This window comes from Curcuma longa, chromosome 10, assembly GCF_044706935.1.
Source record: "Curcuma longa cultivar G26 ecotype Majalengka, Jawa Barat chromosome 10, ITB_CL_G26_1.1, whole genome shotgun sequence".
NCBI classification, from domain to species: domain Eukaryota; kingdom Viridiplantae; phylum Streptophyta; class Magnoliopsida; order Zingiberales; family Zingiberaceae; genus Curcuma; species Curcuma longa.
This window is the reverse complement of record NC_133870.1, coordinates 3,269,107-3,291,257: the sequence shown is the minus strand read 5'-3', so window position 1 is coordinate 3,291,257 and position 22,151 is coordinate 3,269,107. Positions and strand designations below refer to the sequence as shown.

At 37.4% G+C, this 22,151-nt stretch overlaps 1 protein-coding gene across 1 annotated transcript; it reads left to right on the top strand.

Annotated features, from left to right (window-relative positions):
* The first annotated feature begins 414 nt into the window (after positions 1-414).
* On the top strand, positions 415-10,989 carry LOC141836469 (flavonol synthase 1-like). The gene is made up of 4 exons (XM_074723970.1): positions 415-446; positions 2,908-3,375; positions 10,310-10,637; positions 10,777-10,989. Exons 1-4 carry the CDS (start codon positions 415-417, stop codon positions 10,987-10,989), a joined length of 1,041 nt encoding a protein of 346 aa, XP_074580071.1.
* Positions 10,990-22,151: the final 11,162 nt, after the last annotated feature.

The following is a 22,151-nucleotide window of genomic DNA, read 5'->3' as shown; positions in this document are numbered from 1 at the left end:
TCACTGTATTAATCGAATTGTGAATAACCATTGGTGAGGGGATTCAATGACATATACAAGCACTCCTGATCCCACCAAAGAGTTGTGGTGGAATGAATTTAAGATAAACTATCCACTTTATTTTATATATGATATTACTGTTGAATATATAATAAATTATTTGTTTCTCCTTTCAGCGGGTGTTCACTTGGGACCCTAACAATGAATTGGAAATTAGAATTTTTTTTAAAAAAATATGGTGATCACATCCGCCATGTGCTTAATCATGCAAAAACAAGGGGAAAAAAGCTACCATGCATTACCGAGGAGAATTGGGTTAGGATATGCCAGTTTTGGAAAACTGAAGAGAGCAAAAGAAGAGTCACCAGAATAAGCTTAATCAAGCTTATAATTCTAGAGACTTATCTGCGACATATGCGGGTAGCTCAATCAATATCGATGAGTATATGCGCAGATTGATAATTTTTTTCAACCATTTCAATTTTAATTTATTTTATTATTTTTAACTATGATTTTTTAGGTCAAGGAAATGAGACGAGAGTCATTTTTTATAGATACTTTTACTCGCACATTTCAAAAGAAAAATAAGACTTGGAGCGGGGACAGAGCTAAAGCAATTAAGGTTTAGATGTGTATCTAAATATCTTTATATGTGTTTCTTAAATATTACAACATATTAATATTTCTTATGATAATACAGGAAAAATATGATGAGCTCGAGCTAGTACAGCGAAATTCAAGTGCTAGCTCTGAAAATGATGGATCTAAGCCCTCTGTTGGGAATGATCTGAGTTTATGGCTGGAGGCCAGTGAGGGATCCAAAGGTGGTGGAAGAATATTGGGTATGAGTTCTTTGAGCAGAACCCATAGAGTTGCTAGTACATCTTCTACCACCTCTCCAGCCGTAATGACACAGATCCATAATTTGACTAAAGAGGTTAGCCATTTGAAAGGTTTGTTAATGCAAAGAGATCAAGATATGAGGTAAAGAGATCAGGAAATTAGCGAATTGCGTCGACAACAAAACCTAATCATACAACATCTTCAGTTAAATTTTGCTCCGTGTGATGATGACGACGACGACGACGATGGTGGTGGTTCTTCATGAGTTTTTTTGTGTATGATTTTTTTAGAATCAGTATTATTAAATTTTAAGTTATTAATTTATAGATTTTTTTATTAATACTGTTAATTTCTTTTTAAACAGGATTGGTGAGGCCAAATCCGAAGAAGAGGTAAGTCTTTACATATTTAGTTCATAGGTTTTAGTTTTATTTTTAAGAATGATACTTTTTCTTTCTTTGTTTTCTTATGCAGGACGAGAAAAGATATGGATAGAGAAGGAAGCAGAGTCTCCAGAGGGCAAAGATGACGACGATGATTTTGTTGTATCTTTTTCTTGTCTTCAGACTTCTTTATATTACTTGTGTCATTTGGATATGGATTTATATTATGACTGGATGTAGTGGATTGGATTTTATATCATGTTGATATTGATTTGGTATCATGTAGTGGATTTGATTGAATGTTATTTGAACATGTTATCATGTAGTGGATTGAAATGAATGAATGTTGTATGAACATATTACATGTTATATGATTTGAGATTTGTATTTGTGGTGGAATGAATGTTGTATTGAATGAATGTGGTGGAATGTATGTAGTGGAATTAATATTTATTTAGTATGTTTGTATAAACAGGTTGAATGTATAATTTGAATCGATCCGATCGGATCGTTATGTATCTATGGGATAATCCATAAATGAGCAGGGTAGGAAAGAAAAAATTCAGATTTTGTGATGAATTTTACGACGAATCCAGATTTTGCGATGAATCCATATTTTGTCGCAAATCTATCATAACTTACTGTTTATCAATATTTTATGATGAAAAATATTTTTCGTTGCAAATTTCATCGCCAATCAGCGACGAAACAGTGTTTCATCGTCGATTGGCTATGAAATCGAGTTTCGTCGTCGATTGGCGACGAAAACTCTTTTGTCAATGATCGGCGATGAAAGAGTTTCATTGTCCATCGGTGACGAAAGAGTTTCGTCTCCCATCAGTGATAAATTTTGCAACGAAAATCTTTTTTCATCGTAAAATTTTGCAACAAAATATAAAAGTTTCGTCGCAAAAATTGACGACGACTTCATAGCAATGAGATTTTTTCATCGTAAAATTCGTTGTAAATATTTTTAAATGCTGATTTTTTTTTGTAGTGTTATCCGATAGGTTGCATAGGATAGGATGACAAACAACATGGCATCATTGAACAGGCGGTAGTATTGTCGACGGCGCAACATTGACATTTGGCACAATGCCTGAATGGTGTTGGTATTTGATGCTCAACTTTGAGATATCGGTGCTTTGTAACACTCACCGGCTGGTACTCAATGACAGTAACTAAGAAGACAAATCCTACATACACCATATGATAAGAATCGATTATCGAAGAAATCTTACGATGCGAGCTAGAGGACTTCAATTATATTGGGAAGAAGCATACATTTACCTTTGTTAAGGAAAGTGACGAAGACTATTGGGAATTCTAGAAGTACATTACCAAAAATTATTCGATATGAATTAATGATGAATCCACACATGGTTGGTTTCCTTGTTTCAAGTATTGCTTCTAGAACATTGCCGTTGGATTGCTCCTGTCTAGATCTAGACAACACACAGCTTCTAAAAATCACATTGTCAAAAGGATATAAAGATCGATCGTGTATAAATATATAAATCATCTATCTTCAAAATTACTTACCATGCATTTACTTTTGGAACGTGGAGCTTCTAGAAAACGCACCGCTAACGAATGCGACGTGAATAATTCCAAAATGAAAATTGACCGATCGATGTCCAATTTAAACCCACCCACCGCCTGAATCTATCCACAGTCAGACCTCAATGGAGGCGGAGCGCGTTCAGGCGATCGCGTCGCTGAGTGCGGCGGCCGACGACATCCCGCCGGAGTTCGTGCGGCCGGAGCACGAGCAGCCGGGCTTCACCACGTACCGCGGCCAGGCCCCGGAGATCCCCGTGGTCGACCTCGCCGGCGAGGCCGACCAGGGGGAGCTGGTGAGCCGGGTCGCGGCGGCTGCCAGGGAGTGGGGGATATTCCAGGTGGTCAACCACGGCATCCCGGCGGAGGTGGTGCGCGATCTGCAGCGGGTGGGGAAGGCCTTCTTCGAGCTGCCGCAGGAGGAGAAGGAGAAGTACGCGGCCAAGCCGGGGAGCACGGAGGGCTACGGCACCAAGCTGCAGAAGGACCTGGAGGGGAAGAAGGCCTGGGTCGACTTCCTCTTCCACAACATCTGGCCTCCCGCCATGATCAATTACGCCTTCTGGCCGAAGATCCCTCGAGACTACAGGTAACTAATTCAAATATATATGCATGAGTAGTTAGTTGTGTTAGGTGGAAGGGTTGAGGAAGATGAACAAAAACTTGAATATTGTGATTTTAAGGTACGAAATCAATCATTATCTTTAGAGAGATATTCATCCCCACACGTAGTTGCTATGGGTTGATGACAATACTCCCCCAGAATACAATGAAACTTCTATGAATTTCTTGTTTAGCAATAACATGAAATTCTAACTCTTAAACCCTTAAAAAACTCTTTAGAACCCACAATACACTAAATAGAACTTATATTACAATGGAGGATATTTATAAAAAATGATAATTCTCTACACAATACAATCCCTGGGGGTGGTAACCATCAGGGTAAATCGTAGAAGATGCCCAATCCTTTGATTGCGTTCCTCATTATAAAATTAAATACGCCGTAATGGAGGATATCCTACCGTTGCACCATTGCCCCGGGGACAATGGAGGATATTTATAGATACAATGGTATGTACCCTTTCATGAAACATGAAGAGTTGTATCTCTTCATTGTGCACCATTTCATTATGCACTCTTTCCATGAAATGTAAAGAGTTGCATCTCTTAATTATGCACCATTTCCTTATTCAAATGAAATAAATAAATAATAATATTTATTTATTCACTTTAATATATATTGTAAAATATACTTCAATCCCCCACTATTTTATAAATTATGCATATTTATGCATAAATAATATATCACAAGGATTAAATATTTCTTTAGTGTAAACTTTAAAGGTTCTAACAAAGTAATAAGTGTCTAATTGATTAAACTTATACTTTTTGTGTTAATACCAAAAAATCACACACATAAATTGTACCTCTTCAAGTTCAAGAATTTATTAAATTTAAGCACTTTTATGGTCCTGTGCTCATCCTGGTTTCATGAATATTTATGAGAATAAAACCTCTAAAATTCTCAACCGAAGCGGCACCACTTCTATATTCACATAGGTGGAATATTTTGATAAGTAATATTATCAATTCATTAAGAGTATTAACTCACCCTCATAATTATATATGACATTAAATCTTATATCTTAGCGCTCTAATTGTTAAATAATTTGTTGTTACCCATTAAACCTTGAAACTAGTGTTCTACTAGAATAAGGTTGGGTTCCTATTATTTAACAATTACAAGTTTTAATCCCATTTTAGCAGTAGTCTCCTTGACTTTATCTCTTGACAAACCTTTAGTTAGTGGGTCTGCTAAATTCCCTTGGGATTTTACATATGTGATGGTGATTATACGGTCTCCTATTAATTGTCTCACATACTCATGCCTCAAGCTTATATGTCTAGACTTTCCATTATAAACCTTGTTATGTGCTTGAGACATGGTTGATTCACTATCACAGAAGATCGAAATGACAGTCATTGGTTGTGGCCACAACTCTATATCATATAACAAATTCGTAAGCCATTCCGCTTCTTTGCCAACGGCTGATAAAGCTATAAATTCAACTTCCATAATAGAATGTGAAATACATGTTTGTTTCTTTGAGGCCCAACTTATTGCTTCACCACCTATGGTGAAAATCCATCCTGAAGTAGACTTGTTATCACTTAGATTTGTAATTCAACTAGCATCGGAATAACCTTCTAATACAGCAGGATAACTACTGTAATGTAATCTCAAGTTTATAGTTTTCTTGAGATATCCAAGAATTCTAGTTATAGCTTTCCAATATTTATTACTTGGTTTTTCGGTAAATCTTGATAGCTTGCACACAGCAAATGCTATATCTGGTCTGGTGCAATGCATGACATACATTAAACTCTCTATAGTACTTGCATATTCTAATTGTGTTACAGGTCTCCCCATGTTTTCTTCTAATTTAAAATTAGGATCATAGGGTGTATTGGACTCCTTAATTTTAAGATGCTCAAACTTTTCCAATACCTTTTTGATGTAATGAGATTGACTTAAAACAAAGTCAATTTCATGTCTAAGCACCTTTATGCCTAGTATCGTATCAACTTCATTCAAATCCTTCATTTTAAATTTAGAAGTTAGATACTCCTTTGTTTGACAAATTCCTTCTAAATTCGTCTAAAAAATTAGCATATCATCTACATACAAATAGATTATTACTCCATAGTCTTTAGTAAATTTGGAGTATATACATCTATCTGCACTTTTGTGTGAGAAGCCATTCGATAACACTATAGAATCAAACTTCTCATGTCATTGTTTAGGCGCCTGTTTTAAGCCGTATAAAGACTTAACAAGTTTACAAACTTTCTTTTCATTTCCAGGTAGCACATAGCCATCCGATTGTTCCATATAAATTTCTTCATTAAGATCTCCATTAAGAAAAGCCGTTTTAACATCCATTTGATGCACATGAAACTTGTAAATGGATGCTAATGCTATAAGAGTCCTAATAGAAGTCATTCTTGCCACAGGTGCATAGGTATCAAAATAGTCTAGACTTTTCTTTTGTCTAAACCCTTTTCCTACCAACCTTGCTTTAAAGGTTTGTAGTGAACCATCTGCATCACATTTTCTTTTAAATACCCACTTGCATCCTATAGGCTTTGATCCTTGAGGTAAATCGACCAAGACCCAAGTATTATTAGATAATATTGATTTCATTTCGTCATCTGCTGCTTCTTTCCAAAAGGTAGAATCTCTAGAGGTCATTGCTTCTTTAAACGTTTGAGGATCACCCTCTACGTTTAGAACAATTGGGATCTTGTTTATGATAGAATCCCTAGTTCCTTCAACCAAAAAAGTTATAGCTTGAGAAGAGATAAAGTTTGGATCCAAGTCTTTCTCTTTTCTCACTCTTTGACTCTTTCTTGGTTTAAATGATTCATTGTCACTTAGACTTTTATTACCTTGATTTACAACTACTTCTTAGAAAATTTTTGTATCCTTTTGGGGATATTCCAAATTGGGGTTTGAATCAACAATGAATTTATTTTCAATAAATTCCATCTCCCTTTATTCAATAACTATATTGGACACTAAGTTCAAAATTCTATATGCCTTAGAATTTTGAGCATATCCTATGAAAATGCCTTTTATGGCTAAACTATATTATGAATGCTAAACTTGAACATGCCTTGAGTAATAATATCCTTTTCCTACATACACATCATTCTTGAGCAAGATAATCTTGTTGGGATATAATTAAAGTTCCACATTGGAAATACATGAAAAATATCATAAGGTTTATAAGATGGAAAGATATCTCAATTGGTGTAAGACCTTTTGGGTAGAGCCCAAGAATAAAACCATGAGGGCTTAAGCCCAAAGTGAACAATATTATACCATTGTGGAGATATTCTGATTTTCTATCTGTACTAACAATTGGTATCAAAGTCATGGTCAATGTAGAGCCATGTGAGGGCCCTCAGGAAAAATGAAGGAGGTAGGGAGGCTGGTATATACCATTGGAATAATGGTAGGGGGCTCCCAGTGGTGTTTGTTTGAGGGGAGGATTGTTGGATACAATACAAATTCCCACATTGAAATATATTAAAAGATCATGGGTTTATAAGATGGAAAGATATCTCAATTGGTGTGAGTGCCTTTTGGGTAGAGCCCAAGAACAAAACCATGAGGGCTTAAGCCCAAAGTGGACAATATCATACCATTGTGGAGATATTCTGATTCCATCTGTACTAACAAATCTTATCGGATTCCATCACAATTTTGAATCCTCTCTTACATAAGAGACTAGCAGAGACTAAGTTCTTTCTTATATCTGGAACATGAAGTACATTCACCAAGTTTAACTTCTTTCCTGATGTAAAGTTCAATTCTACTGTTCCTTGACCACACACTTTTGTCGAGTTGTCATTTCCCATTAGTACCTCTTGGTTGTTCACTTCTTCATATATCTTGAATTGATTGCGGTCATTGCAAACATGAACAGTAGCACCAGAATCTAGCCACCACTCATGGGATCTTCCATGTGTTGTCATGTTTAGTTCTGTGATCATACTAATATATATGCATTGAACTCCCTCTGTTATCATAGCAACTAAGCCCTCTTCTTCCACTAAGTTGGCCTTGGAATTTGACGCTTCTTTTGAGTTATTACCCTTTTTCTGAAGTCGACAATCCTTGATTTAATGCCCTTTCTTGTGGCAATGGTAGCATACTCTTTGTCTCTTTTTATCTTGCTTGCTATCCACGAAGGATTTCTTTCTTTTGCCTTGATTGACTTTTGCTTCTCCAATATTGTTCACCTTAGAACTTTGAGAAAGATGCATAACATCACGTTTTCGAGTTTCCTCTTATATACGTAAATGCCTTAGTAATCTTTCAATAGAGAAGTCTTTTCTAAGATATAGGAGTTTCTTCCTATAATCATTCCAAGATGAAGGCAATTTTGCACTAATTGCTCCAACTTGCAATGATTCAGGAATCAATATTTGTAGATCACGAAGTCTACTTACAAGAATTTGTAACTCATGAACTTGATCCATGATAGGCACATTATCAACCATACTAAACTCAAAGTACTTTAACATGATAAATTTATCCGTACCTTGTCGCTCATTATTGTATTTTTCTTCTAAAGACTTCCAAATCTCTAATGGTGATTGAATTGACATGTAGAGATCATAAAGTCTGTCTGACAAGGTGTTGAGAATGTGCCCTCGGCATGCAAAGGTGTCCTCGTCACATTTTTTCTTTAATCGGGCAATCCTTTCTTTTTCTTCATTGGTTGCATTGTCAGCAACATTGGGAATTGGTATAGCGTTTGGATCGAGAACATAAGCAAGATTTAGTACCGAAAGAAGAAACATCATTTTGTCCTTCCATCGGTTGAAGTTTGTCCCATCGAATCGATCTAGTTTGACAAACTCTTGGTTCATGACCTTGAAAGTGTTATTTTGATCTTGAGCCATCTTCACACAATATCTCTCTAAGATTGTTAGGTGGAAGGGTGGAGGAAGATGAACAAGAACTTGAATATTGTACATGGTTTCAAGGCACGAAATCAATCGCTATCCTTAGAGAGATATTCACCCCCACACGTAGTTATAGCCGTCAAGTTGGGTTAGGCCCGTCGAATTCGCCCGCCCCGCCAAGTAATTTAGGCGGGTTGGATTGAAATTTTATCAATCCATTTTATGATGGGTTCAGATGGGTTAGCCCGCCTAGACCCGCGACCCGGTGGGTTGGCCCTCGGCGGGCTTGGGTTGGCCTGCGGATTGAGAAAGTTTATTTATTTATTTTAAATTTTAAAATTAAAGTAGAAAACTTAGTCAATTAGTGGAGTTGATCCATTTAAATTACAATTCAAGCTTAAAAATTATAATTCAAACTTAAAAATTTCAACTTAATCAATTTAAATTATAATTTAAACTTAAAATTTTTAATATTTTATAATTTTTTATTTTTTAACAGGTCCGTGGGTTGGTCCGCCTAACTCGCGATCCGCCTTGAGTTGGGTTGGGTCAGAGATTTCCCAACCCGCCAAGTTGGTAGGTTGGCCCACCCCGCCCCGCCATATGATGAGCCCGCCATGGATTGGCCCGTCCCACCATGGATTAACCCGTTTGACAGCTCTACACGTAGTTGCTATGGGTTGATGACGATACTCCCCCAGGATACAATTAATAAAACCTCTATGAATTTCTTGTTATTGCTAACAAGAAATTCTCACACTCTTGAACCCTTAAAGAACTCTTTAGAACTCATACAATACACTAAGTAGAAGATGAATTCATTATCTTACAATGGAGGATATTTATAGATACAATGATATGTACCCTTTTATGAAACATGAAGAGTTGTATCCCTTCATTGTGCACCATTTCATTATACACTTTTTTCATGAAATGTAAAGAGTTACATCTCTTAATTATGCATCATTTCTTTATTCAAATGAAATAAATAAATAATAATATTTATTTATTTATTTTAATATATATTGTAAAATATACTTCAAGTTGACTTCAAAATTAGTAACACAGAGATGATGGAGTCGTCGTCTTCTTCATCACTGCATGCATGCGACACTGGGTACGTAGTTGACATGGGAATGGAAAGCTTCACATTTAGTTTTGCTTCTATTTTAATCAAATTAAACAGAACCTCAGAGTTTTTTTTAGTAATATTCTTGGTCATAATTTATTTTCTTTTTTTATGATATCATAATTAAGCTGATTTAAAGAAATTTTCAAAGACGTGCGCCAAATTAAAGTCGGATGGTTTAAGCGACTAGCTAGATCAAGGAGAGTTTTTCATTTTTTAAGATTTACGATTAAGTCATTATGATAGTAAATCGTTTATCAATTTTTGTCGGTCAAGTGATAATATATATATATTTGATATTTACTCGTTTAATAATATGTGAAAAATTTTAAAATGAACAATGCTTTTATTTTTTAAAATTTACGTTAAGTCATTAAAAATTTTTCTCTTTAAAATTTAAGAGTGTAGTTATAGTATTAAACATAAGAAGTGTGGAATAACAATCTGACACACCCCATGAGTAATTAATTTTTTTCGTTTTGAAAATTTGTGTGTGCTTGATATTATAACCCAACTCCAAAGCCTTAAAAAAAAATCTTAAATGTTTAACCGTAAGTCAAAAATAAAATTAAAAAAATCACTGTTTATGTTTTAGGTGCTTGAAACCCTTTAGGGAGTCTCGAATATTCTGTCGTGAACGAATCATTTGTAAGGTGAGTAGGATATTATATATATATATATATATATATATATATATATATATAACATAATTTATATATCATCAACATTTACATGATATAATGAACCTTGGAAACATTTTTTTTTTCTTGTTGTCTTTTTATCGAACAAGTTAATTGATAGTGTACATATTAATTATTACCAAAAGAAATAAATGCAGAGGACCAACTATATTTCTTACTATACACAAATATGTGATATAGATATAACAATCATATCATCAACAATTGTACAGGAAGGCGAACGAGGAATACGGCAAATACTTGCGTATTTTGTCGAATAAAATTCTTATAATGCTATCAAAGGGACTAGGACTAGAAGATCATGTGCTTATGCAGTCTGTTGGAGGACAAAACTTGGAGTACCTACTTAAGATCAACTACTACCCTCCATGCCCGCGCCCGGACCTGGCCTTAGGGGTCGTGGCTCACACCGACATGTCTGCGATCACAATCTTGGTGCCTAATGATGTTCCCGGCCTTCAGATCTTCAAAGATGATCATTGGTTCGATGCTAAACACATTCCTAATGCCATTATCGTTCATGTAGGAGACCAAATCGAGGTATAAAAATACACTTCTTGTTTTCGAATATCCTAATTATATTGCCAAGTTTCAATTTGTGCATGTCTAGTTAGTTAATTACTTGACCTGACCTGACCTAACCTTCTGCGAACATTTACTTTACGATGTGTTTATGTAGATACTAAGCAATGGATATTACAAGAGTGTTTTGCATAGGACAACTGTGAACAAAGAGAAGGCAAGGATGTCATGGCCGGTGTTTTGTAGCCCTCCTCCTGAGATGGAGATCGGTCCGCTACCACAACTAGTGAGTGATGAGACTCTTGCAAAGTATAAGACTAAGATGTACAAGGACTATGCTTACTGCAAGCTGAACAAGCTTCCTCAGTAAACCTAATTCATTAGTTAGGGTCAAGTGCATTTGTGGTTCTGATTGGCCTTGTTTATCATGCTATGTATTTGTGTTTGCTATGTTTAATTATCCTTCTTGGAATCTTTCTATTATCAATAATGCATTCATAATAAATATCCTCCATTGATCACTTTGTAGTTTACATTCATGATCTTCCTAAACTATGAGAAGGCATTGTTAAGTTTTCAGTTATGCTCCTATAATTGCTAGCTTTAAAAGAGAGACAAGTTGTAAAAAAAAACAAAAACTTGATTTCATTTTGAAATATTGGTTGCATCTCCTTTTATTCACCTTATCCATTATTTAGAAATCTAGCATAGCATAACTCACTAAGTTCTTACAATTTACAATAAGTAAAGATTAAAAAAGACATTTAAATTGCTAAGCTAGCAGTTATTATTATTGACATGTAGTGTGCTTGACCTAAAGAAGAAAGAGTTATCCAAGCAATCACTATCTGTATAACCAATTAATAGTTGCATCTTTCACATACTTGATCACTATTTTTTTCTTTGTTCATTCATAACTTTTGAAATGTACTAAAGAAGGTTATCTATGACAACATGTTGTTGATGAGGCTGTGACATGCTAGGTCCTATTGCAAAAGTTGTAATCTATAACAATTAATTAGTTATAACAGTGTTTAACCTGTTGCAAATTTTATTCCTTTTATGACAATTTGGCAATATTATTGTTATGGTCAAAATCTATCGGCTCTCTGAACCTCGCTAATGAAGCTTTCCTACATGGATTATCCTGGCGAGGCTTCTTCGATGCCTAAGTAATGGGATCAAGGTAAGAAAATTGAAGCATATAAAAGAAGGTTAGAAGGTTAGGATTAGAGTTTCATACCATAACAATCTTTTATAGAGGACCAAATTTTGAAATCCTAATGGATTATTGGACTTGCAGGTTTATGGGTTGTGGGTCATGCGTTGGAGAGACATTATAGTCAGGTGTTATCACTAATCCCCTTGCTAGTCGGACTGAGGAATGTAGTCAAATAAACTTTGATTCAAAGTATTTGACATGCTATCCTGTGTATGGAGTGCGGAGTGTTTTGGCTATCGATCTATAAAAGTGATTCGGGAAGCTGAGTTGGGGAGTTAGGTCGTTGAGCTGGATGGGGTACTAAGAATGCTGAGCACTCGGGCATGAGTAGGCATGTGGTATAGTGGCTAGAGTGCATGAGCCTTAATGCTTGAATAGATTAAGGAATGCGAACCTATCTAGACAAAAATAATAATTATGTTTTTAAATAAATTAAATACAGTCAAACTTGATGTTGAAAGTCGATGAGAGTATCAAATAGAAGATCAAATCCATGATCTAGAAATCGATAGAACTTGACTGGTTGAAAGATCTAGAGAAACAAAGTTGATCTTGGTCAAGAGACTAGGAGAGATAAAATCAACCCTAACACAAAGACTAGGGAACTCGACCAGTGCACTGACAAGGAGATATATGTTAGTGCAAGTAGCACCATTCAATCAAACCTGAATTTTGATATCAGCAAAGGATCAAAGTTAAGGTTACTTATAACCTAACATGCTTATTAAGTTTGTAGGAAGTCTTAGTTAAGACTAGGCAAGAAAGTTCTAGTCAGTGGTGCTAGGCAAGGAAGTCCTGGTTGGTGGAAGTAGACAAGGAAGTCCTAGTCGAAGAGACTAGATAGGAAGACTTGGCGGTCGAGGACATCTGGCAAGAAGCCCTGGGGGTCGAGGATACCAGGTAAGAAGCCCTGGGGGTTCTACACCAGGCATGGGGGTTGAGGACTGGAGGTCTAGCGGAAGTCCCGAGGGTCAAGATCAGCTGAGCAAAAGTCCAAACTAGTCAAATGGATCATGGTTTGGCATCAGGTAAACTTTCTCGAGCGGAGTAGTGAGGACGCACTCTCAAAAGAGAGCAGTAGGCATCAGTCCAACTTAAGATTTCATGGGAGACCAAAAGTTGAGACTGGACAACTATAAGCTGTCATTTATACTCATTATACAATGCTTGTGCTAACACTGATGCAGGGAATGAAATATGGAACGCAAACTAAAGTTCGGTCCGAGTAGATCTGGACGCATGGTGTTAGGACCTTATGAGCTAGAAGGGGGGGGGGGGGATTGAATAGCTCAACTTTCTTAGACTTGATCTATAGCAGTGGAAACTTCTTGCAAAATCAGCCACATGACAAACACAACCTAACTCGAATGATTTTACTTGGTATCCGCCTCCTTGAGGCGACTAATTTAAGGATCCACTCTCAGCTCACCACTTCCACTAAATCTTCTCCTTATCTGACAAATTCCGAAATCGGAGAAACCCTCTTACAGTAGGATTACAATATTTTACAAGAATAATCAAAAAACCACAAAAAAGAAGATAAGAAGTTTTACAATGATCTTGATGGATTTGCTTCTTCTTCTTCTAGGGATTGCTCCAAGTTGTGTAGTTGAACACCAGATGGATTTTTCAGTACTTTAGCAAGAAAACTTAGAGCAAAATGGCATGAACAGTGCCCATCAACGGCTAACTCTCATCATTTAAACATGTTCAACTTCTCTTGAGATTAGTCGACTGATTTCTCATACCAGTCAATTAATTTGGTCAGCGATAAATAACGACCTCTGAACCTTCTGAAATGATGTCTGATTTTATTGAATTTCAAATATCAGTCGACTAATTCTTCACATCAGTCAATTGTTATGGATTAATTGAGTCACTAATCGCATCAATTCTCTTCTATTTACTTTTGAAACATAATCAGTTGACTGACATGTATAATCAGTCGAATCGATTCTATTCTGTTTGCTTCCGAAATAGAATCAGTCGACTGATATCAAGAATCAGTCGAATCGATTCTATTCTGTTAGCTTCCGAAATAGAATCAGTTGACTAATATGAATAATCAGTAGAATTAATTCTATTCTGTTTACTTCTAAAACAGAATCAGCATACTGAAGTTACTTATCAGTCGAATCGATCCTTAAATCAATTCGACTGCCATGGTATCAATCGGCTGGTATTTAGAATCAAGCTAAAAACTTAGTATCAGTCAATTAATTATTATTTTCTAGTCGGCTGATACCAACATCAGTCGACTGGATATTAGAATCAATCGACTGATATAAGTTTCTATTGAATTCATCTAAATTACCTTCTACGCATCTAATATGTGATGCACTCGTTCTTTCTTCTCTTACCATAAGTCTGGTCATCGACCTTCTTAGATTTCATTTGCCTCACATCCGGCCTTCTGACCTGTAAGGACTTTCTCTCGTCAAGAGTTCGCTTCTCGACTTTCTTGGACTTCTCTTTGCCTCACATCCAATCTTCTTACCTGTAAAGACTTTCCTACACACTTGATACACAAGTGAGATTTTTCATATTTTGCTCTAAGCTTTAATAATGCCAATCATCAAAATTACTGATGTCAATCATCAAAATTATAACTCATGGTCATGATTGCATTAACAATCCCCCCTTTTTGATGTTTGACAATATGAAAGTTTAGAGCACATTTATCTCCCCCTTGACAAATATTAAAACATTAGAACAGTATAAGAGTGATAAGATAAAACACAACGAGGGTTACCTCCCCCTAAAACAAGGCACACGTAATGAACACGAGGAAGAAATGCTCACATAGCACACACATAGCAACCAAGACAACGAAGATGGAACACGTATCCATAAATTATGGAAACATAGAGGCCATACACAAACACACAAGCCAAATACAACCACATAACAGAGAAAAAGGGGTAAGATATAGATTAAAAAGTGGAATGATTGCATTCACTTCAAAAGTTTGCACACATGTAGAAGCACTCAGAAGGTGCCACAACAAAATACAAAGTGCAAATGTGCATATATCAATATAAACATCCTAGAGTAAAAAATGAAAACCTAATCAAGGTCCATAACTAGAGGAGCACTGTTGTCAGACGCCCCACCGAAAGTAGAAGGCAGCGGAGGAGGATGACCTAACATCCATGACTGAAACATCCCGATCAGAAATGCAACGAATCCATCAATGGAGTCAAGACAACCACTAAACTTAAGGCGTAGTTCCTCGACCCGAGTGTCAAGGGACTCAATAGCTACTTCTAAATAATCATCCCGATCCATTGGGGACTCATCATCGTCAGGGGCATCTAGTGCTGGCAAAGGTGATGCTCCCTCAGCCTCCTCACCACCAAGCTCGTCGACATGATCATCATGATTGTTGTCCCACTCCATGGTGTAAAAATCCTCCCTCATCCAAGCTAAGGAGAAGTTGCAAAGCCCAATCCGATCGTAGTCAGTGAGAGGTTTAATGCTTGCCTTGCCCTTAGTCACATCAATGCCTAATGATGCAAGTTATGTAGTAATGAGATGAGGGAAAGTTATGTAGATCTTTTTCTGAATGGGTTTGGTAAAATGTACAATGCAATGAAATATATTGAGGCTAACATGAACATCTAATCTATGACAAAATGTGTAAAAGAGGAATAGATGATTGAGTCTCACCGAGGCTAGAGCATGAGTGACAATAGGTAGTACACACTCGATAATGTCCTTTATAAGGTTATTGTGATCCACCGTCGAGAAAATAACCTTATAAAGGACATTATCGGCAGTCGAGAAAATTTGAGCAGAGAAAATTCTCTTATTCAGTGGACTAGCTCGGTGGAAAAAGTACTCGAACATATGATCCACCGTCAAATGATCAAAAGGCTCCAAAAGAGAAAAAATCTAGAAATACAACAGCACTTTGCCTCAGAATCTCTAAGAACAGATGGCTTCAAACTGTGGAGGGTCTCAAGTTCATCTTGATGGACCAACAGGACCGCCGTGAGATTTTATAAGTCATATTTGCAATCATAATAAATTATGTCATAGATCTATTGTGGATGTTGTATGCCATCGTGCATGGTTATGACCCCTTTATCCAATGAGGTTGGATTTGTGTGTGTGTGCATGATGTAATTCATAATACAGCCTACGTGTCGTGCCTTTACCTCTATATTTCTAATTATAAAATGATATTAGACTCGAATGTAACTCGAGTTTTCTTTAATTTATAATGTATAAAATAAGGAGTGCTAGTCTACTGAATGATGAAGTTACAAGAAGGATGCCGATAATACAGGACAACCAAAGGAATAACTTAAAGAAAATGTTATCCTTAGATTGATCTTTCAATTTTCTCATTGGCTTGAGAAGATCATAATAGATGGGTCATAACCATGTCACATTTATGCTTAGATGTTAATATATGCCATGACTGTATGTGATGCATGCTTAGTTAGTATTTTATCGTAATTAAGTTGACTCAATATGCTTACTAAAGTTTGGTATTCACTACCACCTCGATCAATTGTAATTGGGTTTGCCAAAGCAAAGTGACTCAATTTTTCTTGGTAGAGTGCGACTGGATAATTGTGATATCCGACTATTGAACTTTGGATAAAACTTAACTAAGTTACTTCAATTGGATTGAGTGTTGGGTTGCAAGGGTGCAAACATAGTCTCACATCTAAAACACATGGGAAAGATCATGGGTTTAAAGGGATGAAAAGTATCTCCATTGGATGAGGCCTTTTGGGGAGAGCCCAAGAGCAAAGCCATGAGGGCTTAGGCCCAAAGTGGACAAATACATGTCATTGTGGAGATACAGACATCCTTTTGGACCCAACAATTGGTATCAGAGCGAGGTCGCTCTTCACCGGACTAACCGCCGGATGAGCCATGACCCGAATCTAACCATGTGGGTTGAACCTTAAACAAAGGAAGTAGGGGAGGCTCGGACCATGAGGGACATGGCAGCCGGACCATGAGACATGGCAGGCAGCGGACCATGAGGGACATGGCAGCCGGACCATGAGACATGACAGCCGGACCATGAGGGACATGGCAGCCAGACCATGAGAAATGGCAGCATGACAGCCGACCATGAGAAATGGTAGGGGAGCTTCCAGTGGTCCTTTGTTTGAGGGGGGGATTGTTGGGTTGCAAGGGTGCAAACATAGTCCCACATCTAAAACACATGGGAAAGATCATGGGTTTAAAGGGATGAAAAGTATCTCCATTGGATGAGGCCTTTTGGGGAGAGCCCAAGAGCAAAGCCATGAGGGCTTAGGCCCAAAGTGGACAATATCATGTCATTGTGGAGATACAGACATCCTTTTGGACCCAACATTGAGAACTTCGAGGCATATCTCAAAGGTTGGGCAAACGAACAAAATAGTCTTGTTCACTCAACTATACAAGAGTTGCATAAGATGTAATTGGTAAACGCTGCCTATCTAAATTATACTAAATTTTGGGCGATTAGCCAAAGTTAACTCAAAATGAGGTATAATATGGATCTTGTCCCACGAGAATATTATGGATATTGAGTTTAGAGCTAGTAGTGTGGGTGAACTAATGTTGCCCACATCCATGACTTGCCCCTACCAAAGCTCTACAATTCAGTAGGAACATCATTTAATTAAAGGTCTAATTAAATGATTTAGATATGATACTTATTTCTGTATTTTATTATTGTAGATCACCATGTTGTCAAATACGTCCAATACTCTCTCTATGGGATCAGTCCTTGAGAAGGGCAAGCTCAACGGAGCTAATTTTCTAGACTGGTACAGAAACTTGAGAATCATTCTCAAGCAAGAACGAAAATTGTACGTCCTAGAGCAATCCATTCTTGAAGTACCCGCCACTAACGCAACTCGTGTGGAAAAAGATGCTTACAAGAAGCATTAGGATGATGCATTGGATGTGTCATGCCTTATACTTGCCACCATGAACTCTGAGCTTCAGAAGTAACATGAGAACATGGATGCTCACGATATGGTTGAGCACCTTAAACAACTATATCAAAGGCAAGCTAGCACGAACGGTTTGAGGTGTCTAAGATCTTATTTCCATGTAAGATGCAAGAAGGAACTCCTATAGGAACTCATGTACTCAACATGATTGGGTACATTGAGAACTTTGAAAGATTAAGATTTCCACTAAGCTAAGAATTGACCATTGACCTTATTTTGCAATCGTTGGCAGAAGGGTATAGTCAAGTTATCATGAATTATAACATGAATAAAATTGATAAGTCATTGCCCGAGATGCTCAACATGTTGAGAACTGCTGAACCCAATCTCAAGAATACTAATCCTAATACCGCACTGATGGTACAAAAGGGGAAAAGGTAAATGGAAGCCCAAAGGTAAGGGTAAGACCCTAGCCAAAGGCAAGGCCAAGACTACTGCACTGAAATCCAAAGGTAAGGTATCTAAGGAAGGGACCTGCTTCTACTGTAGTTAGATCGAATATTGAAAGAGGAACTGTAAACTCTACTTAGATGAAGTTAAGAAAAAAGAAAAGAAGTGAGATTTCTATCTCAGGTATATATATTATAGAAGTCAATTTTTCTATTTCTTCTTTATGAGTATTAGATACCGATTGTATTTCACATTTATATCAATATGCAAGGCCTAAGAAGGACTAGAGCATTAACAAAGGGCGAAGTGGACCTACTAGTAGGCAATGGCCAAGAGTTGCTACTATAGCTATAGGATCATATTCCTTATCTTTGCCCATTGGGCTTGTTTTAGAATTAGAGGAGTGATATTTTGTGTCTGCTTTAACTAAGAACATTATCTTTGTTTCTTGTTTGGATAAGAAAAGTTTTTCATTTATAATAAAGGGCAAATGTTATTCTATACTTTTAAATGATATGTTCTATTATAGTCAACCTCTGATAAATGAACTCTATGTTTTAGATTTTGAAAACTCAATCTATAACATAAATATCAAACGGTTTAAACCTAATAATTTGAATCAAATATATCTCACTTGGGTCGCATTTAATGAGAGTCGCATATCAAGAAAACTTGTCTAAGGAATTGAATTTCTAGAATCATTTGATTTTGAATTATATGAGGCATACAAATCTTATCTTCTAGGCAAGATGACAAAAATTCCTTTTAGTAGACACGACAAAATGTTAGGATCGGTTGGTTCGCTAGAGGGGGGTGAATAGCGTTTCTCGATTTTTCTTTGATTGTTTCTCTGCAAGAGTGTTAGCGGAAGCAAAATATAAAAGAGAAAATAATAGATCAACGCTAACCCGGTTTGTTTACTTGGTATCCACCTCCGCAGAGGTGACTAATCCAAGGATCCACACGCACGCACACACCCGATGCACTATGAATCTTCTCCTTCTCGAAAACCTCGAAGGCGGAGAAACCTTTACAACTCTTTCGATCTCCTCAAGAATGATATGAAATAGTGTTTAAGAGGAGAGGAAGAAAGCAGAGAATAGAGAACAAACACGTTCTCAAAAGAAGCACAAAGTAATGAAAGAATAGCAGAATTCTTGTAAAATCTTGAGTTGTTCTCGCGCAGGCTTCTTTTATAACTCTGCAACATCAGTCGACTGCTGGCAGGGCCAGTCGACTGATGCCTTCAATCGGCAACAAAATCTCGCATTAAAGTGCATTAAATGCTTGCCAATTTTCTGCAACGTTCAAATAGCAGTCGACTGATCCAAGACCAGTCGACTGGCAACAGTCGACTCACCATAACACCAGTCGACTGCCCAGTCGACTCCTGTCTTCCTCTGGCTCGACTGATTTTTCTGTGTGCGTCTGATTTATGAGCAGTCGACTGCTGGCAGGGCCAGTCGACTGGTGAAGCTGAAAAATCCCATTTCAGCTTCTCTTGACCTAGACCTCGGCCTTCAAACATCTCCCATAGCCTCATGCCTTCCCTGGATGCTCCATCATCCTTGCACTAGCCTGAGATGCTTCCATCAGCTTCGTCATGTCAAGTCCTTGCCAAGACTAACCACTTGGACTTTTCCTTGCCAAGACTACCCACTTGGACTTTTCCTTGCCAAGACCAACCTTGGACTTTTTCTTGTAAAAAATCCTAGGTTTTGATTAAAACCTAGGTTTTATTTCAGCCAAAAATCAAGAAACCAAAACCCTGATTTGGGTTGAACCGGACCAACTAAACTAGATGTAACGGGTTGAACCTAACCATCTCGTTACTGTAGCGAATTAGATTCAAACTTGGTTCACTTGGTTCACTAATCAAATGAACTCCGATTTGATTCAAACTAGTTTTGTTTGATTCATCTTTACAAGACGAAGCTTCTCATCACATCCGTTCTGTCAAAATCTCTTCCATCATGAACCAAACTAAGTGGTTTAATTCAGTTTAAAATCAAATTATTTGGTTCACTAACTAAATGATATTCGATTTGAATGAAATTAGTTTCGTTCGTTTCATCTTCGTAAGACGAATTCCATCATATTGTCCTTGGTTTGGTCCAACCAGACTTTATTTCTCTCGTTCTGAGAATCCAATTCTCAAACTTGTTTTAAGTCCTTCGGAGAACTTGTAGTGCGTGTGACCCAATAGGTTCTCGGTTATGTTGGTCGTCCGTAATTAACCATTAATTACAGAATGATTATGAGTGACACCTAGTAGTACATTATGATCCCCAATTGATCAAAAAATCAACGATTAATTTCAGAACAGTTTCTAAACCCTTCAGCAGCTCCATTGAAACGTGCCTCGTTCCTTTCATCGTCTTATACCTGCTTGGTTTAGGACATGGTCTATGTGTCGGTCTCCACTAGGCTGACTATGTCACACCTAACCCAAGTTGCTTTCTTGTCTTGTGAATTCAAGTTACTTGTACATGTATCCAAGAGTACCGTGCTCTTGACATGTAATGCTTTGGCCAAAGACTTTCAGTAGCAATATGATGAGTTAGAGTTTTATTAATTTTTAATCGATTTATTTTTGGGCTTTTACATGAAAATAAATTATGAAATGAATCGATTTGATCATGTTTGTCCTATATTACATAAATTGAGGCTTGATATAATTTTCATGATTTAATGGTAAATTTTTGCATTAATTTAGTTTTAATTGATTTTAGGGCTCAAATCAGACCCAATTCGAGCTCAACCGCGGTAAAATCGAGTCAAATTTGCCAAATTGATCAAGCCAACATGGAGGACATGACCTAGATCAAGCTCGATCAAAATCCCTGAATTTTTCACAAACCCTAAGCTGCCCTAAAGCCTAGATCAAGCTGACCATCAGATCAAGATCAGACGGCTGAGATTAATGAGTTAATCGACCGTATATAAACCCGAACTATAGGTGATGAACAGTGGCTGGCCGCTACTGTTCATCTTCCCCGCGCGCGACCTTCCCCTGCTCACCGACGTAACTCCCAGGCCAGCCCCATCCACCCAAACCTAACCCATTGCGAAGCTTGATCCTTGAGGAGTCTAACGCCGGCCGATTGGGTGAAATCCGGCAGCTGGAGGAGGCGCGACGGCGAGGGTTTCACCGGCGGCTTCCACCCCTGTTTCGGCTGTTTCCGGCGAGTTTCTGCAAAATACGAGGCCGCGGTTCGTGGAGGGGTTCTCCTAGGATCTCGGAGCAATCTTGTATCAACAGAAATACCATCGGAGCGAGGAGAAGCAACGGAATCCGGTTTTTGCCAGCTGAAATTGGCTCGTGCAACACTCTGTTCAATGTCGGAGAGGGTTTCTTCGGGATTTCTGGGTGCTGGAAGCAAGCAAACCACACAACGACCGAGTAGAAGCCTCCAAATGGATTATTGAAGCCACATTGTGATTCAACGGCTTGATTGACAACCAAGTTGAGAAGAAGCAAAGGAAAAGGGACGGGAAGGATGAGTTTCTGATAGTTTCTCATTTTGTTTCTGCACCTTGACTTTAAACCTTGTTAATTAGTCTAAAACACTGAATTCAATTCATATGGTTAGTTCTCTTTGTTAGTTAACTTTGTTTGGATTTAATCTAGTTTTCTTAGCTTCTTTTTGTTTCTGATAACTTAGTTGTTTTGTTCCGTGCCATTCTTTACTGTTTCGTGCCAAATTGCCTCACTGTCCCGTGCCATTTTACCCTCATTCTGATATCTTGTTCTTGCCATCCTAATTGGGTGGATGTTAGCTAGTGATTGTGTTTTATTTTGCATGGAATGTTAATTTCATAGGTTTAGATTAGCTTTAGCTTGTCTGGATGCAAATTAGTTTAGGATGGTACTTTGAATTAAGTTGAATCTCGTTTTTAGGTTTGTTTTGATGCCTTGTTCCAGTGATCGCATTCCTAGATTAGCAAACT

Coding starts and splice junctions, on each gene's coding strand:
- LOC141836469 (XM_074723970.1), top strand. CDS start 415: ATGCGGGTAGCTCAATCAATATCGATGAGTAT. Junction 447..2,907: donor CAATCAATATCGATGAGTAT/ATGCGCAGATTG, acceptor CCACAGTCAGAC/CTCAATGGAGGCGGAGCGCG. Junction 3,376..10,309: donor AAGATCCCTCGAGACTACAG/GTAACTAATTCA, acceptor ACAATTGTACAG/GAAGGCGAACGAGGAATACG.